Consider the following 18,596-nt stretch of genomic DNA (forward strand, 5'->3'; position numbering starts at 1 on the left):
GTGTCAGGAGCCTGAGTCAAGCGTAAGTCAGCAATAAAAAACAAGGTTAACTATTTATTAAAATATTTTTTAAAAAACTAAGTTAACTATTTATTCAAAGAATCCAAAACAGCTCAGGCCTAGTGATTCCAGGGACTTCCCAATAGGACCTGCCGCAATGAGGCAGTTATGAAGACTGAAGGTCCCCACTACCCCACCCCTTTCTAAGGCTCCTCCTCTCCGGGGTGTTTTCCAAGCAATCGTAAAATGTGTTGGCGCACAACCAATCTCTGTTCTGCTCTTTTCATTGCTGTCTTTTTAGGGGTCGCACCTTGGATTCTTCAGCAGCCTGACCCCACTCCTTCCCAGCCTCCACTTCAGCCTGGGAGTCTAAACTGCTCTCTGCCACAGCCTCTCCCTGCTCACTAAACCCTATTACCTCTTCTGCTTCCGACACCTCCTCCTCCCAGTCTGCTCCCTCATTGTCATCCCACCACCAAAGCTGGTGCCTCCTTCCACTCCTCTGCAGCCAGCCAGCCTATGACACCATGACTGGCCTGCAGGCTGGAGGCTCCCCATCCAGTGCAACTTCGTGGTCAATTCAGGATCCACAACACTGGATGCAGCTACTGCATCCCTGGTAGACGGCCATCCGACCTCTGCTTAAACACCTCCAGCAAAGGAGAGTGCACCCCCCCCCTCCGAAGCCAGTCTGTTCCACTGTTAAAGCAGTTTCCGCTATTAGTGTTGGCGCTGGCACCTGCTTCCCTGACAACTTCTATGCACTGGTTCTTGTCTGGAGCAACAGAGAACGTGCCTCCGCCATCTTCTGCGAGGCTGCCCTTCTGAGATTTTAAGACTGCTATTGTGTCTCCCCTTTGCCTTCTTTTCTCTAAGCTAAACAGGCCCAAATCTTTCAACTGATCTCACAAAACTTGGTTCTATCCTGGTTCCCCTCCTCTGGGCACACTCGAGGGCAGGGGAAAGGGAGCCCTGCATGGGTCACTTGTGTTGCGGGAACATGAGGAGAGGGGTGGACCCTGCCATCATCATCTGAGGCCCTTCTTCGTGTGCCTCTCCCACAAGAGGTCTGGAGGGCAGCAAAATGAGAATGGGCCTTTTCTGTGGTGGCTCCCAGTTCATGGAATGCTCTCCTCAGGGACGCCTGGTGCCTTCATTCAACCAGGCCTTGGGATGATTAACATTCTATGGCATTTTAAATGTGTCACTGGTAGGTGGGGTCTCCACTCCTGGTCCAATTCTCTTTCACACACAGCCTTTTCCCTGCACACTGTCACACATGTGCCCTTCCTCCTCGTCCAACCTTGTACCCTACCTCCTACCCCACGTCCAACTGACTGAACTGGAAGCAACCAAGAAGCATGAGGGAGCACAAGCCCTGCCGGTTGTTCCCGTTACCAAATCAGCTGGGCAACTGGGAGGTGTAGGATGGAATCTTAGTTATGCCATGACGTGCCTCTGCTGTCCCTTGCAAATACGATTCCTTCATCCTTTCCCCCTGCCCCCAGCTGTTTGGCAGGCCACAGAGAACAAGAATGCTAGTATGGAGTTATTTTGATAGTGGAGCCCTGGTTGGGCAATCTGCAGCAGGCTATAAGAAAGGCCTGAAAGAGCTGCCTGCTGCCCACAGATGGTCAAGCGGCTCACAGGCATTAATGGCCAAAGTCTGGCAATGGAAAATATGGACAAAACAAACAAGAAATGTAGCAATTCTAGAACAGCAACCTTAACAGTACAAATGCTCAGAAATAAGACCCACTCAATTCAGTGGTGCTTACTCCCTGATAAATGCTTACTGGATTATAGCTACATGTCACTTTATTTGTTGCATGAGAAGAACTGGTTTGGTTTTAAGAAGGTAATAAAGAACTGAGTTGGGGAGAAGACATTTATGTTCTACAGCTCTCACCTGGACCCTTTGGAGATGTGCTACATGCTCCTCTATTTTAGCTTTCAGGGCACAAGGTACACTTAAGATCTCTTGAGATTTGTCCATCAAGAATGACACCAGTTTAGCAGCCAGAAGTTCATCCAAGTCCACATCATCCTTGGAGCAAAGAATACAGCGAGAAAAGGACTGAACCATCTGAAACAAAGAAGACTGGTTATCACAACAACACTTTCTTATTCATGGGTCTTCCCCATTCTTGCCATACCAAACACTCTCAAAGTGGCTTGCAACAGGGGAGCGCAGACTTCAGATTTTCAGGAGGTACTTTGTGCTTGACTAGAACCCCCCAAATCCACCAACAGGGCCCAGGTGCAAAAGATGTACACATTGAATTAAACAGCAGGGTGCCTCTGAGCGGCTGCTGAGCCCAGGGATTTGTTTCAACTTTCAGGACCAATCTCAGCTCACAGACCTTTGACGCACAACAACATTCCTGGCTACCTCCAAGTTTGCTTCATTTCAGCCGCCTAAGCTGCATTAGGGGAGACATTTTTTTAAAAAGCTATTTGAGACACTTTTGTCTACCTACTGTACATGAGCCAGATATCTATCAGCGAATCCCCATCAAACACCTGCTGACCCCTGGGCTTCCTGGTCCCATCCACCCTCAAAGATGGCTGAGCACTTTGGTTCAGTGCTGGTGCCATTGAAGACCTGCTTCCAGAACTGTCAACAGCTGAACAAGACAGAAGCTGCCACTGGGGAGGGGGAGGGGAGAGGTTTCCTAGAGAAGGCAAGGTGAAAGCCAGGCTGAAACCTGAGAAAGAGCCCCGACAAAACTGGAGGAGAGATTCCTCCCCCTGTCCTGCCCTTCCCTATCAGCTCCCGCTCCTTGCAGCACACAGTATATCTGATGCTGTGCAGCAGGAAATGCGTGGGGAGAGAGACAGACAGACAAAAGGGCAGCGATGGGAACTGGGTGGGAGAACCCATAGCTGCTAACTCTTGTCAGCTCTATCGAACACACAGCGTCTGCTGCAGGTTGCAACCTGGTGATTCATGTTACACAGGCAGAGAAAGGGAGAACTTCCACGCCACACCCTCGGTTAAATACTTTGCTGCTTTCTCTTTGGTAACTAAGGAGAGCCTTTCCCCCAAAGCAATTCCAGGAAGATTTTGCAAGCCCAGCTCGGTCTCTCAGTTCCCAGAAGACGCTCACCAGCGTTCTCGTCCCGACTGTGTCTGAGAGGGGCGGCAGATCTTTATTTGAGCCAATCCTGGCCAACAGAGTCATCAGCAGCTGCAGCTTTCGGCGGTTCGCTGGCGGAAGGAGGAGACAGCAAACCCGCAGAGCTTCAATGGCCAGCTTCTCTTTCTGCAGGAGACCTGGGTCGGAGAACATGGCAGGAGAGCACACTTCAATGTCGGACCCTTCTCATAGTTTATTTTCCAAAGGGGGGGGGATGAGTCTAATTCTTGAAGGCAAGACATCTACTGGCACACTATTCTATGGTTAGCAGAAACCAGAATCGCCTTGTTAACCATAGTTTGCAAATCAGCTCAAGCTCTGGTTATTTGCAGTGAGAAACCTCATTAGCTTTAACCATGGTGAATGCCAGGGCACAGAAGAAACAATAATCTATTGTTGAAAGGCCGGGAGGGAACTTTGTGACCCTGAAGAGAGGAGAAGGAAGGAGAATTTGAGTCCAAGGCCTTCTCTCAGTCCTATAACCATAAGAGACCAGCAGTATCACTTCTACTCCGAGCCAAAGTCTCTCAGGGCAGCCTGCAAGTCAAGTCTAGGCTCCAACCAAGCCTTATCTGTCAGTTTTGCTAACAGGTTCTCTCTCTTAAATTTCTCTCCTTCCTGATTGGCTGACACTTCACCCAGTCTCTTCTGGGTCTGCAGGAAGATGACCCAAGGTCTGTCCATCACAGATGTTAAGTACATATTCATCTCCCGCTTTCATTGCCCTCTGTTGCTGCCTTTCTCTGTGGTTTCTCTGCACCTCTTTTAGATTGTAGGCCCCTTCAGGGCAGGATCTAGACACACCTGTTCTTTGCATACAGATGCTACTATATCATAATTACCATGAAGAATTCTCAAGAAACTAATGTACATAAATCTCACATCCCATTCCAAACATACCATTTAGCTTTCCAGTCAAACGCTTATCCAACAGGTTTTAAGGGGTGTGTGTGAGAGAGAGAGCTATATAAAGGAGAAATTAATTTCAGCCAAAATGAAATGTCAGCAAGCCAGGAGACTAACCATAAAAAGCATATATAGTACATATACCTCTAAAAAGGATATGTACAATTCACAAACATATCCTTCATACATCTTTTTTTTATTTCAACACAGAAATCTTCTAATTGATGGAGAATGCAAGCCAAACTCTGTCAACTGCATGTGAAATAAATAATAATAATAATAATAATAATAATAATAATAATAATATCAATTTATTATTTCTACTCTGCCTATCTGGCTGGGTTTCCCCAGCCACTCTGGGCAGCTTTCAATAGAACATTAAAACCAGAATAAAACTTCAAATATTAAAAACTTCCCTAAATAGAGCTGCCTTCAGATATCTTCTAAAAGTCGGATAGTTGTCATCTGATGGGAGGGCGTTCCACAGGGCGGGCGCCACTACCGAGAAGGCCCTCTGCCTGGTTCCCTGTAATCTCACTCAAGTCAAACATAATGAAGTATCAAAGTCATATTAGCAGAGACAACATAAAATAAATTCTATAAAAAGCCTGAGTTTTCGCTCCTATAGCCCAGCGTGGCTCCCAGAGCCAATGTGGTGTAGTGATTAAGAGCGGTAGACTTGTAATCTGGTGAACCGGGTTCGCATCTCCGCTCCTCCACATACAGCTGCTGGGTGACCTTGGGCTAGAAACACTTCTCTGAAGTCTCTCAGCCCCACTCACCTCACAGAGTGTTTATTGTGGGGAAGGGAAAGAAGAATGTTAGCCGCTTTGAGACTCCTTAGGGTAGTGATAAAGCGGGATATCAAATCCAAACTCTTCTTCAGTGGTAAATGGTTTTGAGGTTCAATCCATAACCTTGCTGCCCTGCACTGATAGATCGCCGAGCCTAGCATATTCTAGGTACACATAACCTTGAAATCAGCAGAACCGGCCTAATTAAGGTTGCAGGCTTCCACATTTGGCTCACAAGGTTGTTCTGGCCATGCTAAATGCCCTGGCCCTACAACTGAACAATATATGAATTCCCTATGGTAGAGCAGGAGTCTTGCTGGGGCTTGTATAGAGTACTGTGCATGGGGCTAATCACTGGGAATTGCAAATCACTGTGCCTTTGATTTCAAACTGCATGAGCAGCACATGGTTGCCTGATGAACCATTTCCCCATCCCTGCTCTAGATTCTGCCTAGCCCACAGCCTGCGCAATAAATGAAAACACAGTGCAAAAGTTTTAATCTCTTTTGACAATCTCCCAGAGAGAAGCTACGTGCATGGACTGCCGCCCTGTACCTGGCCAGGAGTGGTGGCAACTGCCCTGGCACCTTGCAAGGATAATTAGCAATAACTGCATATGTTCTGGAATAAAATAGTGTGACGACAATGTCTTGCAAGTTCCTGCTGGGTTTTTTTCCTCCCCCCCTTTTTCTAAGCCGCTAAGCCGCTTATCAGCTGATCCGATCAGCAGATAAGCCGCTAAAAGCCGCTAATAGCGCTAATCCGCTAATCCTTCAATGGGCTTGCTTCGCAAGACGAAAAAACCGCTAGACGAAGAGAATCACAGAACGGATTCTTTTCGTCTTGCGAGGCACCACTGTACAAGATGTTCCCACTGCTGCAACTACAAGGCCAGTTACGCCTGGCTTCTTGCACAGGTGTTGGAGAAGGCGGGAAAATTGTTGTGCATTTGTGACAAATCCAGTAGCTCAGGGTTCACTCCCAGGGCTGAGTGTGAACTGCCAAATAAATTTGCGGTTGCAGGCAAAGACAAATGGCAGCTGCCCAGAATCACTACGAAATGATTCAGTTCCCACATCACTGCAACCTTGAATTTCAAAACATCTGCTGAGATAGTAAACACGATCGTTCAAGACTGGTAAACTCTGACTTTAACAGTTATATCTTTCGGGAATTAGCATAACCATGTTTAGGATGAAGTAGATTACTAGAGTTTCAAGAAAACCGCAGTAGCTGCAACCTTTCTGCTCTTCTCATCTGCACTGCCTCCCTGAAAAGAGGTTTCATTTCCAGGCTTGGGAGAAATCCCAGGTCAAAGTTCTTCCTTTCAAACCATAGCCATGCCTCCAGCAGTGGAGTAACTTTACACCTACAAACCCCCTCTCCACACAGACTGACACCCTTCATGTCCGACTAGGGTCATCTAGTCCAACCCCCTGCAATGCAGGAATCTCAGCTAAAGCATCCATGACAGGTGGCCACCCAACCTTTCAAGGAAGGAGAGTCGACCACCTTCCGATGAAATCTGTTCCACTGTAAAACAACTCTTATTGTCAGAAATCTTCCTGATGTTTAGTCAGAATCTCCTTTCTTGTACCTTGAAGCCATTGGTTTAAGTCCTACCCTCCAGAGAAGGAGGAAATAAGCTTGCTCCCTCTTCCACGTGACAGCCCTTAATATATTTGAAGATGGCTATCTTATCTCCCCTGGAAAAGACCCTGATGTTGGGAAAGATGGAGGGCACAAGGAGAAGGGGACAACAGAGGACGAGATGGTTGGACAGTGTTCTCAAAGCTGCTAACATGAGTTTGACCAAACTGTGGGAGGCAGTGGAAGACAGGAGTGCCTGGCGTGCTCTGGTCCATGGGGTCACGAAGAGTTGGACATGACTAAACGACTGAACAACAACAACAACAATCACATCTCCTCTCAGTATCCTCTTTTCCAAGCTAAAAATACCCAGCTCCTACAACCATTCCTCATAAGGCTTGGCTTCCAGACCCTTGACCATCTTGGTTGCCCTCCTCTGCACGTGTTCCAGCTTGTCAACATCCTTCTTAAATTGCGGTGCCCAGAACTGGACACGATATTCCAGTTGTGGTCTGACCAAGGCAAAATAGAGTGGTACTATTACTTCCCTTGATCTGGACACTAGACTTCCGTTGATGCAGCCAAGAATAGCATTAGCTTTTTTGGCTGCTGCATCACACTGTCGACAATGTTAAGCTTGTGGTCCGCTAAGACCACTAGATCCTTTTCACATGTACTGCTAATATGCCAGCAGTGTCCCCCCTCAGTTGCTGAGATCCTTCGACAGGCCATTTTTGGTGCTCCCAAATGCCCCTGAAGTTCAGTCAGCCTTTATGAGGCACTGAGCTTTTAGTGTGGCAGCTCCTCTCTCCTGTGGAGCTATTCACGGACAGAAGAACAGTGGGAGGCATCCTCATTTTCCGTCACGCATATTTCAAAGATGGCACTGTTCAGCTGGAATTCCTAACTGCCTTTGGAATTGACTTTTTATTTTTAAAAAATCAACTAATTTTTGTTGACATGTGTGTTGCGGGTGCTTTTGATAGGTGGATTCCCTGAATTGGGACCCAGCTGGATCCCATCACCTGGGGCTAGATGTCAGGACCCATAGTCAGCCCAGCCCAGCCCACATCATGTTCTCTCGCAGTCTGTTTATGCAGCCCATATTTCTGATACAGTGGTGCCCCGCAAGACGAAATCAATTCGTTCCGCAATTTTTGCCGTCTAACGAATTTTTCTTCTTGCGAAGCACGGTTTAAATGGCTTAACAAAGTCGCAAGACGTTTTCATCTTGCGAAGCAAGCGCATAGGGGAATTCGTCTTGCGAGGCAAATCGCGAATGAAAAAACCTTTCGTCTAGCGAGTTTTTTGTCTTGCGAGGCATTCGTCTTGCGGGGCACCACTGTACATGGGTGCCATAACTCAAGAGGTGCCATAACGCTGAAGTCTACACATCACATATGCAGCTGAAGCCTGAGTCTGCATAAACACACTCCCAGTCACAAGTACAAGATGTTCCCACTGCTGAAACTACAAGGCCAGTTACGCCTGGGCTGGCCTGAATTCAGGATAAGGGTCAGGAAGCAATTATTCTGTAGACAAGAAGAGAACTTAGGCATGCTTTGCCCACACACATTCCTAGCTAATAGCAATAGTAAAAGTAATAGTAATAATATTTCTTTTATTTATTTATACCCCACCCATCTGGCTGGGTTTCCCCAGTGACGCAAGAACTCACACATTCATGTGCTTGCTACAATGGTGTAAATGCTTTGTGATCTCTACACTCAGTCTTTTTGAGATATTCTGCTGAGACTCACTGTTGCAGCTTTTAATTAACTCTTTTTACCCTTCCACCCACTGTCTCTTTATTGGCTTGGTGGCGACAGCGTTCTGGACTTGGTAACACTTTTACCAATGTTACAGTGGCTTTGTGTTATACACTGCCTTGCTATGTTTCCTATGTAAGCGTGGTTTATACATATTCAAATAAACAAGTGAATGAATTATTATTTTTTATTAATGAGGCTGTCGTTTTTGTTTTATTAGCCTTGGGCTTACCCTGAAAAGGGAGACCAGGATATAAGCCATAAACGAAATGAAAACTCTGACTTCTTATTGTGCCTGAGGAGACCAATTGCCTCAAGAACATGTTCCAGCCAGGCAAGAACGCTTGAAGAGGTCATGGAGCAGAGGCAATGAGGGGCATGACTTAGGGAAGGTGAGATGGGAGCTAGGGAGAGCCCCAAGGGCCAGGCATGGAGGTCTACAGGGCCACATTGCCCCTCAGGCCTGAGGTTCCCTACTCCTGTCTTTCTCAGTCGTTATGGGTGACGAGGCCCTCCTGGTCATGGCGCAGGCTATGGTACCACAGCTAGGAGCTGCTAGAAAGTGGGCCTTTTTGACGGATTCATTTTCCCTCTGAGTTTAGGAGACCACCAATGACGTCCAGGTGTCTTTTACAAACATACATTTGGGCTCCTAGGCCTTCTCTGGTACTCAGTCTCATTCTATTATAAGATTTTTTTAATCCTAGGTTTTTTAGTTGCATTTTCTTCCTGTATTTTAATATACTGATGTGCATTTTAATATTGTTGCATAGCACATCAAGACTTGCCACAGGAGGCGATACAGGCATGCTTTAAATAAACAAATAGTTAATAGTGTTTTCATTTTGCTATTGCATTTGTTTTTGTACAAGGTTAGCTGCTCTGGGCTCCCTTTGGAGGCTGCAAATAAAAAGACAGCGGCGAAATGCTCGAAATTGAATTTTTGTACTGTTTTTTATTATCATTATTATTATTTGCTTGCTTGTTCACTACCAGATGTGTACATTTCTTGGTCTAGAACTTGCTAATGAACATTTGCTCCTCATTATTCGCTGGATTTATTGCTCCACGAAAACTCACCTGTGCAATTTTAATTTGTATCCTGTTTGTGTTCCAAAGAGGAAATTTATTTATTTATTCAAAGTATTTATTTATTTATTCATTCAAATTTTCATACCACCCATCACCTCCAAATTCCACAGTGGTTTATAATACTTAGAACACAACAAGGTAAAAACAGCTCGCGCCAGAGACACGGACAACTGCCACTCAAGCATTATGTCTGAATTTGACATGTGCTGCAGGCCCAGGGCTGCAAGTAACCACACCCCGTCACTACCCAAAAATTTCCCTGCCTGCTCAGTCCCCCCAACCTTCCCACGTTGGGCACAGGAGGTCTGAAGGGGGTCTTTACCTACTTTTGCTGGAATATAAGTAGAAGCTTCTGAGCCTGTATTATCAGGGTCCCCAAATAAACAGCAGCTTCTACTTTTCTTCAAGCAAACGACAGCCATAAAACTATTAACTTTAAACAGGAGGGCAATAAAGAATCCCCACTGACCGGGATTTGCCAAGCAGGTTCCCTCCAGATGTTTTGAACCACATCTGGAGAAGGTTGGAGAAGACATTGGCGGGTCATTCTGTGACTCAACAGTTCTCTCAGCCTGACTAACCAACAACCTCAGGGAAACCCCAAGGCCTGGTTGAAGAGACACATCTTTACAAGTTAAAAAAAACTGGGGGAAAATAGTCAAAGAGTGACAGACCTCCAGAGGGAAGGAGTTCTTACCTAGCACATTGACGAAGAGATCAAAAAACTGGAAAGTGAGAAGAGGCTCCTTCATGTGGCCATAGTAATCCGCTATGGTTCTGAAGACATCTCTTTCAAATCCTGAGTATGTCGGTTGTTTCAGATCCGGACACCTGGGCCCTATTGTGATGGGGCAAAGGAGAGAGAAGAAATGAATGGCTTGTGCTGGCTGACAGAAATTATCAACAGTTACATTTCTACTCAGTATTGGTGTGTCCACGAGAGCAAAGAGGAAACGGACAAATTATTTGACAGGAGGGGGGAAATGTGTGACATTCATCAGATCGGAGTAGGCTAGAATTCTGCCTCCTCCTCAGAACACTTTTTCTGACCAATGAGTGACCAAGGATTTCTACCCTGCAAGCCAATCAGAAATGAAATGGTACAACCCTCCAACTTGATGCAAGAGCCCAGCTTTCCCCCAGGCCAGTCTTACACAACTAAAGAACTTCAATGAATCAATGGGCACTTAGTATTTCAAGCTTAACCCTTCATATAACCCCATATACAGTGGTACCTTGGGTTAAGTACTTAATTCGTTCCGGAGGTCTGTTCTTAACCTGAAACTGTTCTTAACCTGAAGCACCACTTTAGCTAATGGGGCCTCCCGCTGCTGCCACGCCGCCGGAGCACGATTTCTGTTCTCATCCTGAAACAAAGCTCTTAACCCGAGGTACTATTTCTGGGTTAGTGGAGTCTGTAACCTGAAGCGTATGTAACCAGAGGTACCACTGTACACATTAAACTCTTATACACTGTATACAGAACAAACCCTGCCCCAGTGAATTCTCCACAACAAATTGGGTTGGCAGAGATGCTGCTTTCTCAGTATCACTTTCCCCTTTAGGATGGCAATGTAAGGAGGACCACATGGCATATACTCTGGCATAGTGGGGGTGGGGGATTTGGCCCAAGGGCTTCTAGTGGCTCACATCCCATGAAAGCATTGTACATGGAGGGAGATCTTCACAAAGATTGCTTCAGATGGAACAATCACACAGAAGTAGCTGCCCATATCAGTCAATTCTGGGTGGTGGTTGATCATGTGATACAACATAGCAGGACAAAGCCCAGCATGAGGATTTAAGATGAGGACTACCACACAAGATACCCATAACTGATGAGCAGCCAATGTTTCCAAATAAGCAGCCAAGCATCCCTGAGCCATACGTGTGAAGAGGAAGAGGAAGGGGTAGGGCTATAAGGCTGCTCAGCTGGGGCTTAGTCAATGCTGAAGCAGAATCCTAACTTATTGTGCTCCCTGTGTCTCCATGCAAGACAGTTTTCTTGTTGTCTTGAACGTCTTGATCCACTGGGCAGTTCCTAGGGCTCCCCAGTAATACAAAATTTGAAGTCAAGCAGCAAAGGTAGTAGGAATGGGATACTATACTATGAACTAAGTTCCGCCCATGTGAGCTTGGACTTCTGTCCTTACTGAGCAAACAGGGAAAGAACAACACTGTGCAGAGTGTAATGATGAATGAAGCCTTATTGACCGAGCAAGTTGGAGTTAACTCTCTATTAGCAAAAACAGGATCTGCACAGGAGTGCCAGGCCAAATGAGCACAGCAGCTCTTCTCCAGCATGTCTTGCCCACATGAAGCAGTTGCTAAGAATGAAGGTTTCTGCCTTCCCACAGTTGCCTTAGCCTCCCCCTCCCCCGGGGTCTTACCAAGCAATCTGAGACTACGCCTGTCTCTGCTCCTCCCTCTTCATACTTCTTCTGGTCCTGGGATGCCGGAAGGGGAGCTTGTCACAGCAGTGATCCTTCACCAACCTGACTCATCTCTTGGCCTCTCTGCTTCAGATTCCACCTCTGATTTTCGACTTCTCTCTGCTACACTTTCCCTGCTCCCTAAGCCCTGTTGCTTCAGCTTCCAACATGTCCTCTTCCCAGTCTTCTCCTTTTTCCCCCTCTGACCACTCATCGGTGTCCTACTACCACTCCCTGGGCTCTGAGCCTTCTTCCCCTGGTGGTTCCACAGATTGGTTCCTCCCATTATTCCTCTACGTCCAACTAGCCCGTGACAAACAGACAGCCTCACACTGCGGCTCGTAATGATGAATGAAGCCTTATTTGCCCTTGTCAAAGTGGCTTTCTTAAAACAGAAAAGGGGGAGGAGTTTCCCTATTCACACTGAAATCAAACTGATACTTACAACTTGCCAGACACTTCATTGCTGATAGAACCCAGTGAGGCAGCTCCTCTGCAGTGAATAGAGATGTGAAAAATTTTCAAAAATCATTAAATAGATCAACACCGACTTTTATGAAGCAGAGGAATGGATTTACAAGCTACAGGAAAGCCTCATCCAGAAGCTCATCAACAGCCATAGAGTCATCCCAATCAACTCCAGGGTGGTAGCCTGCCAGAAGGCTTTCTCTATGGCAACCCAGGTTTTGGAACTTCCTCCCAACAGGGGTGAATCTGGAATCTTTGTTATACATCTTTCAACAAAGCCTGCAGACTCTTCTGTTTACCCTGGCTTTTGAAAACTGGGGTGTATATTTTCAGGACCCGCCTTATTTCTGTGATTGCAAGTTGTTTTAAAAGGTTTTCAACACTGTGCTTTAATTGATGTAACCCGCCCTGGGAACTTCGGGGAAAGGGCAGGTAAATAGTAGTGATGATGGTGATTAGGACAGCGATTTCCATCAGAGAAGTACACAATACAGTCTCCACCTCAGTCTTGAGCCATAAAAAAGAAAGGCATGTATCACTGAGGACAGACATAGTCACTCTTTGTCAGGGTTTCCCAAACTTGTGTCTCTGGCTGGTTTTGGACTACAACTCTCGTGACCCCTAGCTAGCAGAAGCCAGTGGTCAGGGATGATAGGAATTGTAGTCCAAAAAAACTACTGGAGACCCAAGTTTGGAAAACCCTGCTCTATATCTTTGGACAGTTTGTATTGGCGGCAGCTGCTCATTTCCATCCCAAGAACCACTTCACATATGGCACAGGTGGAAACAACTATGTCCTACTTAGATCCATTGAACCCAAGTTAGTCATGTCCATTAACTTCAATTGGACTACTCTGAATAGGACTGCCATTGGATCCAACCCAACACCTTTGCAGAACAAGTGCTGTTAGGACCCTTGTACCTACGGGACCGCCTCTCCCGGTATGCCCCACGGAAGACCTTAAGGTCCATAAATAGCAACACCCTAGAGGTCCCGGGCCCTAAGGAAATTAATTAGCTTCAACCAGAGCCAGGGCTTTCTCAACACTGGCTGCGGCCTGGTGGAACGCTCAGTCTCATGAGACCAGGGCCCTGCAGGATCTGATTTCTTTCCCCAGGGCCTGTAAGACAGAGCTGTTCCACCTGGCCTTTGGCTTGGAGCCAATTTGATTCCCTCCCCCTTTCTTTTTTCTTTCACCTCCTGTGCTGAGGCTGCATTTTAATATTTTACTGTTTCAATATTTTACTGTTGTATTTTAATCTTGTTTTTAAGTTGTATTCATTCAGCTTGTTTTTATTGTTGCTTGTTGGCCGCCCTGAGCCCGGCCTTGGCTGGGGAGGGCGGGGTATAAATAATAATAATAATAATTATTATTATTATTATTATTATTATTATTATTATTATTATTATTATTACAGGTTAGTCGCTTGTTGTACAATAAAGGTTTCCAATTGACCTCCATTTTTTACATGCATAAGGACATGTGTGTTAATAACAATAATAATAAAATTTAAAAGTAAATAATAATATATTATCATAAAAACATTTGCAGTGGATTACGCTCTGTTAAGCAGCCCCCAATAATAGCAGCAAAATGCTTCAGCGGCACAGGATCACCTAGGTTAGCTCATGTAGTCTAGCATCCTATTCTCACAGTGGCCAACCAGATGCCTGTGGGAAACCCACAACAGGACCTGAGAACGAGAGCCCTCTTCCCTCCTGGCATCTTCAGCAACTGGTATTCAGAAACATTGCTATCTCTGACCATGGAGGCAGATTAGCCATTGACAGCCTTATCCTCTGTGAAGGTGTCTAATCCTCTTTTTTTAAGGCCATCCAAGATGCTGGCCACCACGGCTTCCCGCAGGAAGGAATTCCGCAACAATACGCTGCAGAATCACCATCGTGCAACAAAGACCTATGTGCACAAATGCGTCAAGTTTGGAAACAGGGAAGTATTTAATTTTGCGGAGCGACAGGGAGCCATCTAAACAGATGTAACTGCAGAAAAACAAAACTCATGCTGCCTTCAGATTACATGCCCACAGATTATGTCCATACGAAGGATGTGTCATGTGGGGAAGCCAGCCTTAATAAGAAACAATTGCACCATGTTTGTTGGTTGTGTAATTAGCCTCAAACAGGTTGGCATCACATAAAAGGAAATTACTCAGTAAGGTGATGTTGAATCATGAAACTTTAACACTTCTGCTTATCTACTTAAAGGTAAAGGGACCCCTGACCATTAGGTCCAGTTGCGGACGACTCTGGGGTTGCGGAGCTCATCTTTCTTTATTGGCCGAGGGAGCCGGCGTACAGCTTCCGGGTCATGTGGCCAGCATGACTAAGCCGCTTCTGGCGAACCAGAGCAGCGCACGGAAACACCATTTACCGTCCTGCCGGAACGGTTCCTATTTATCTACTTGCACTTTGACATGCTTTCGAACTGCTAAGTTGGCAGGATCAGGGATTGAGCAACGGGAGCTCACCCCATTGCGGGGATTTAACCACCGACCTTCTGACCAACAAGCCCTAGGCTCTGTGGTTTAGACCACAACACCACCCACGTTCCACTTATCTACTTAGATGATAATAAAGAACAGCCTGTCTTTTAATTATGGATTTGTTTACCTCCATAAAAATAGTGTACAATTACCACCTAATGCTCTTACCGGTTCAGAATGTCTTATGGAAAGGACATGAAGTTGTATTCGTGGATAACTTATCAGAAATCATTCAAAAATATACCATAGTCCAAACTTGAGAAGCCCTACAAACAACTAAATAAATTTAAATAACATGACACTCCCCAATATACTCTTTGATGGTATATAGTAATTTTCTTCTTCTGGGGAGAAATGTCTATCTTTATGATTCAGCTACAGAATGTTCCTCCCCTCTCCCCGCTGAATTACCATATTATCAAGCACAAATCCTAGAAAAGCTGTAACAAACTAAACAAATTACTCTACTTACTTGATTTATCTTCTAGGATGACAACTCCCTGCTTGTTAACATTATACACATTCTGAATTATATGCTTTGGATTCACAAGTTTAATGTCCAGCATGTCATTCAGAGAATCCAAGCCTAAAGTCTTTTGCAAGCTGCAATAAGAGGGTGGGAGGTTGGGAAACAAACAGGTTTATCAGACTAGTAGCACAGTTAGTTGTAGAAGCACCGCACATCACAATTAAGTACTTTTACTAGAATACAAAAAGTTCAGCAGATGCAGTATTTTTTAATAGACAGCACAAGCCGCCTTGAAGCTCGCAATTCCAATAGAAAAACATTCTGGTTTAAAACGAACACTTTACAGCGCCCGTATATTTTAGATACATGTGACTATAATGCTGAGGTTGCATGTCATAATGAAAAACCCGTTCTTACCCATCAAAGTGCATTTTATAAATGCCAACCTCCCCCCAGTTGGGAAAAACCAGTGAGAGTGTCCACATGCTAGTTTCCCCACCTGCTCTAGAGAACGAAACAACCCCAAAATAACTAAAATAACTAACCAAAATAACTAAAGGAATCACGCACCGCATTCCAGCAATATTCTATAGTAAACAGTGGTACCTCTAAAACAGTTTCAAGTTAAGAACGGACCTCCAGAACGAATTAAGTATTTAACCCGAGGTACCACTGTAGTATTATTATTTTTAAAAAGCTGGGCATTGCAGTTCAGGGGCTTGAGTCAACAAGCCAGCTGAAAAAAGGCAAAAGAATTTCAGTTTATGGATTACTGAATTGCTGACTTTGTATTTTCTTAGTGGCAAGTTGGAATATTTATTTACGCATGCATGCATGCATGCAAAGCACAGCCTATTGCTTTCTGCTACTTACTCTCAGCTTAGGTTGACAGAGAAAGGTTCATGCAATCTACTTACTGCGATAGAGTCATGGACCTCCATATATCTTCCAGATTTGACTCTGTTAATTGTCGGCGATGTATGAGTTTGCACGTTGGTACTTCTCCAATTGCAATACTGTGACGTTTGAACCACATTTCAGAACTCTACAAGAGACGAGAAAGATAACAAGTTTTAGTATTGTATATACCGTATTTTTTGCACCATAACACTCACTTTTTTCCTCCTAGAAAGTAAGGGGAAATGTCTGTGCGTGTTATAGAGGGAATGCTTACAGATGGGCTGAAGAAGAAGAAGAAGAAGAGTTTGGATTTGATATCCCGCCTTTCACTCCCCTTCAGGAGTCTCAAAGCGGCTAACAATCTCCTTTCCCTTCCTCCCCCACAACAAACACTCTGTGAGGTGAGTGGGGCTGAGAGACTTCAAAGAAGTGTGACTGGCCCAAGGTCACCCAGCAGCTGCAGGTGGAGGAGCGGAGACGCGAACCCGGTTCCCCAGATTACGAGACTACCGCTCTTAACCACTACACCACACTGGCTCTGGGGGGATCTGCTGCAGTCGTGAGCAGAGGATCCATGGTTCCCCTTCCTTCCCTCCTCCGTGGTTACAAAGCATGCATCCACATGGATCCTCAGGATTTTTGCACTGGGCTACTCCAAACTCACCGTCAGATCACATGTCTGTGGCCACAGCATGAACCACAAAAATCATATATCCACTATTTCGTTTAGAATATTTTTTTTCTTGTTTTCCTCCTCTAATAACTACGTGTGTGTTATGGTCTGGTGCGTGTTATAGAGCGAAAAATAAGGTAATAATTATTTCCCTTAATAAGGACCCTAATCCTACACCGATCCAGAGATGTTAGTTGCAAATAATTGCCAATTCTTCAGTACATTTCTAAGCAACAGTGCAGAGAAGATAATGTGTCCTACATGCTAGTGCAGAATTCAGCGGCCAGGTTGCTCACCGGAGCAAGACAGTTTGAGTATATTACACCGATACTGGTCTGACTGCACTGGCTACCAACTGGTTTCCAGACCCAATTCAAAGGTTATAGGCTTTGACCTATAAAGCCTTAAATCTCAAGGACCACCTCTTCCCATATGAACCTACCCGGACCCTGAGATCATCTTCTGAGGCCCTCCTTCGTGTGCCTCCTCCTTGAGAGGTCCAGAGGGCCTTCTCTGCAGTAGCTCCCTTCTCTGCAGTGGCTCCCCATCTGTGGAATGCCCTCCCCAGGGAAGTTCGTCTGGTGCCTTCATTATACACCTTTAGGTGCTAGGCAAAAATGTTCCTTTTTAACCAAGCCTTTGGTTGATCTGATTGACATCCTATGCCCTTATAAAATGCAGCTCTCTTTTTTTGGGGGGGGGTTGTTATTGGGTTGCTGTTTTTATTTTCATTATATACATTGTTGTTTTTCTGTTGATCTCTCTTGTGAACCGCCCTGACCTCTGGGTATAGGGCAGTGTGTACATTCAATAAATAGTAAGATTAACCATAAGCTCTTAATTGCTGTAGGGAAGGCAAAATCCATACCACACCACATGCCGTGAGTAGGACTCCTTTCCAGCCCCTACAACTATTGACTAATCATAGTCCATAGCAATTATGTTCTCTACCCAGAGGGAGGAAGGGAAAGTTGGTGATGGCAATACCAAAGCCACAGCCCAGGATTCTCTGGTCCACACCCAAGTGGAAGTCAGCTCCAAAAGGTGTCAGGGACTGGACTGGGTGTAGCAACACTTCTCCACAGAGCCTGATTGGCTCCTCTGTTGCTCGCCCCTTGGGAGGAACCAAAGGATGCCTTCACAGATATTTCAGTGAACAAGAGCTTGTAGTTAGCATCTTCCGCATCAAAATAATATTCGTACAGATGGAAATCTTACCAACATGAGGGGCTTCCCTGGGATCTGTTGTTGGAAAGTATCCCTTTCAAAATCATTCCAGTTTGGGAATTTGACAACTTCCTTTCGGTACGGGGATCGTTTGGGATATGGTTTGAGTGGCGAGAAAGGAGGAAATCTAAAATGAAAAACAAAACGTTAAAGCCACAACTGAGTCCAGCTTGTGAACATTGTGAGGGGCAGGGAGAGAGAAAGGCCTCACATCTTCTGGTTGTAATCTAATTGTTTGAGGCCCATGTGAAATGTTTACACACTGGCCTTCTTGACCTAGAAGCTGATTCTAGGATGAATCCAACGAAGTCATCAATGTGCAAAAGGAAAGGCTGGAACTCTTTCGTATCATGCATTGACTTTGTAGGTGGAAACAGCAGAATAATATTCTATTGCTCCATCAGCATGGACCCTTTCCAGAGCTGGGCCAGTTAATGAAAAAAGTAATGGGCCCCATCTACACTATAGATTTAAAGCAGTATCATACCGCTTTAAACAGTCCTGGTTTCCCCCAAATAATCCTGGGGACTGTAGTTTGCTAAGCATACTGAGAGCTCTTAGGAGACCCCTGTTCCCCTCACAGAACTACAGTTTCCAGAATTTCCTGGGTAGAGGGTTGATTGTTAAACCA

The 18,596-nt window shown here is 45.3% G+C and overlaps 1 protein-coding gene across 2 annotated transcripts in view; it reads right to left on the reverse strand.

Moving 5' to 3' along the window:
* DEPDC1B (DEP domain containing 1B) overlaps positions 1-18,596 on the reverse strand; it is a 35,562-nt gene that overhangs the window by 7,132 nt on the left and 9,834 nt on the right. For both annotated transcript variants that reach the window (XM_082242018.1, XM_082242017.1), the window contains exons 3-9: positions 17,957-18,092; positions 16,083-16,210; positions 15,169-15,299; positions 12,169-12,216; positions 9,989-10,129; positions 3,111-3,277; positions 1,910-2,086 (exon numbers count right to left, since the gene is read on the reverse strand). In XM_082242018.1, coding sequence (XP_082098144.1) covers positions 1,910-2,086; positions 3,111-3,277; positions 9,989-10,129; positions 12,169-12,216; positions 15,169-15,299; positions 16,083-16,210; positions 17,957-18,092 — 928 coding nt within the window. The remainder of the gene's footprint in view (positions 1-1,909; positions 2,087-3,110; positions 3,278-9,988; positions 10,130-12,168; positions 12,217-15,168; positions 15,300-16,082; positions 16,211-17,956; positions 18,093-18,596) is intronic.

The sequence above is a fragment of the Podarcis vaucheri genome (genome assembly GCF_965113315.1).
Source record: "Podarcis vaucheri genome assembly, chromosome: 11".
Taxonomy (NCBI): Eukaryota; Metazoa; Chordata; class Lepidosauria; order Squamata; family Lacertidae; genus Podarcis; species Podarcis vaucheri.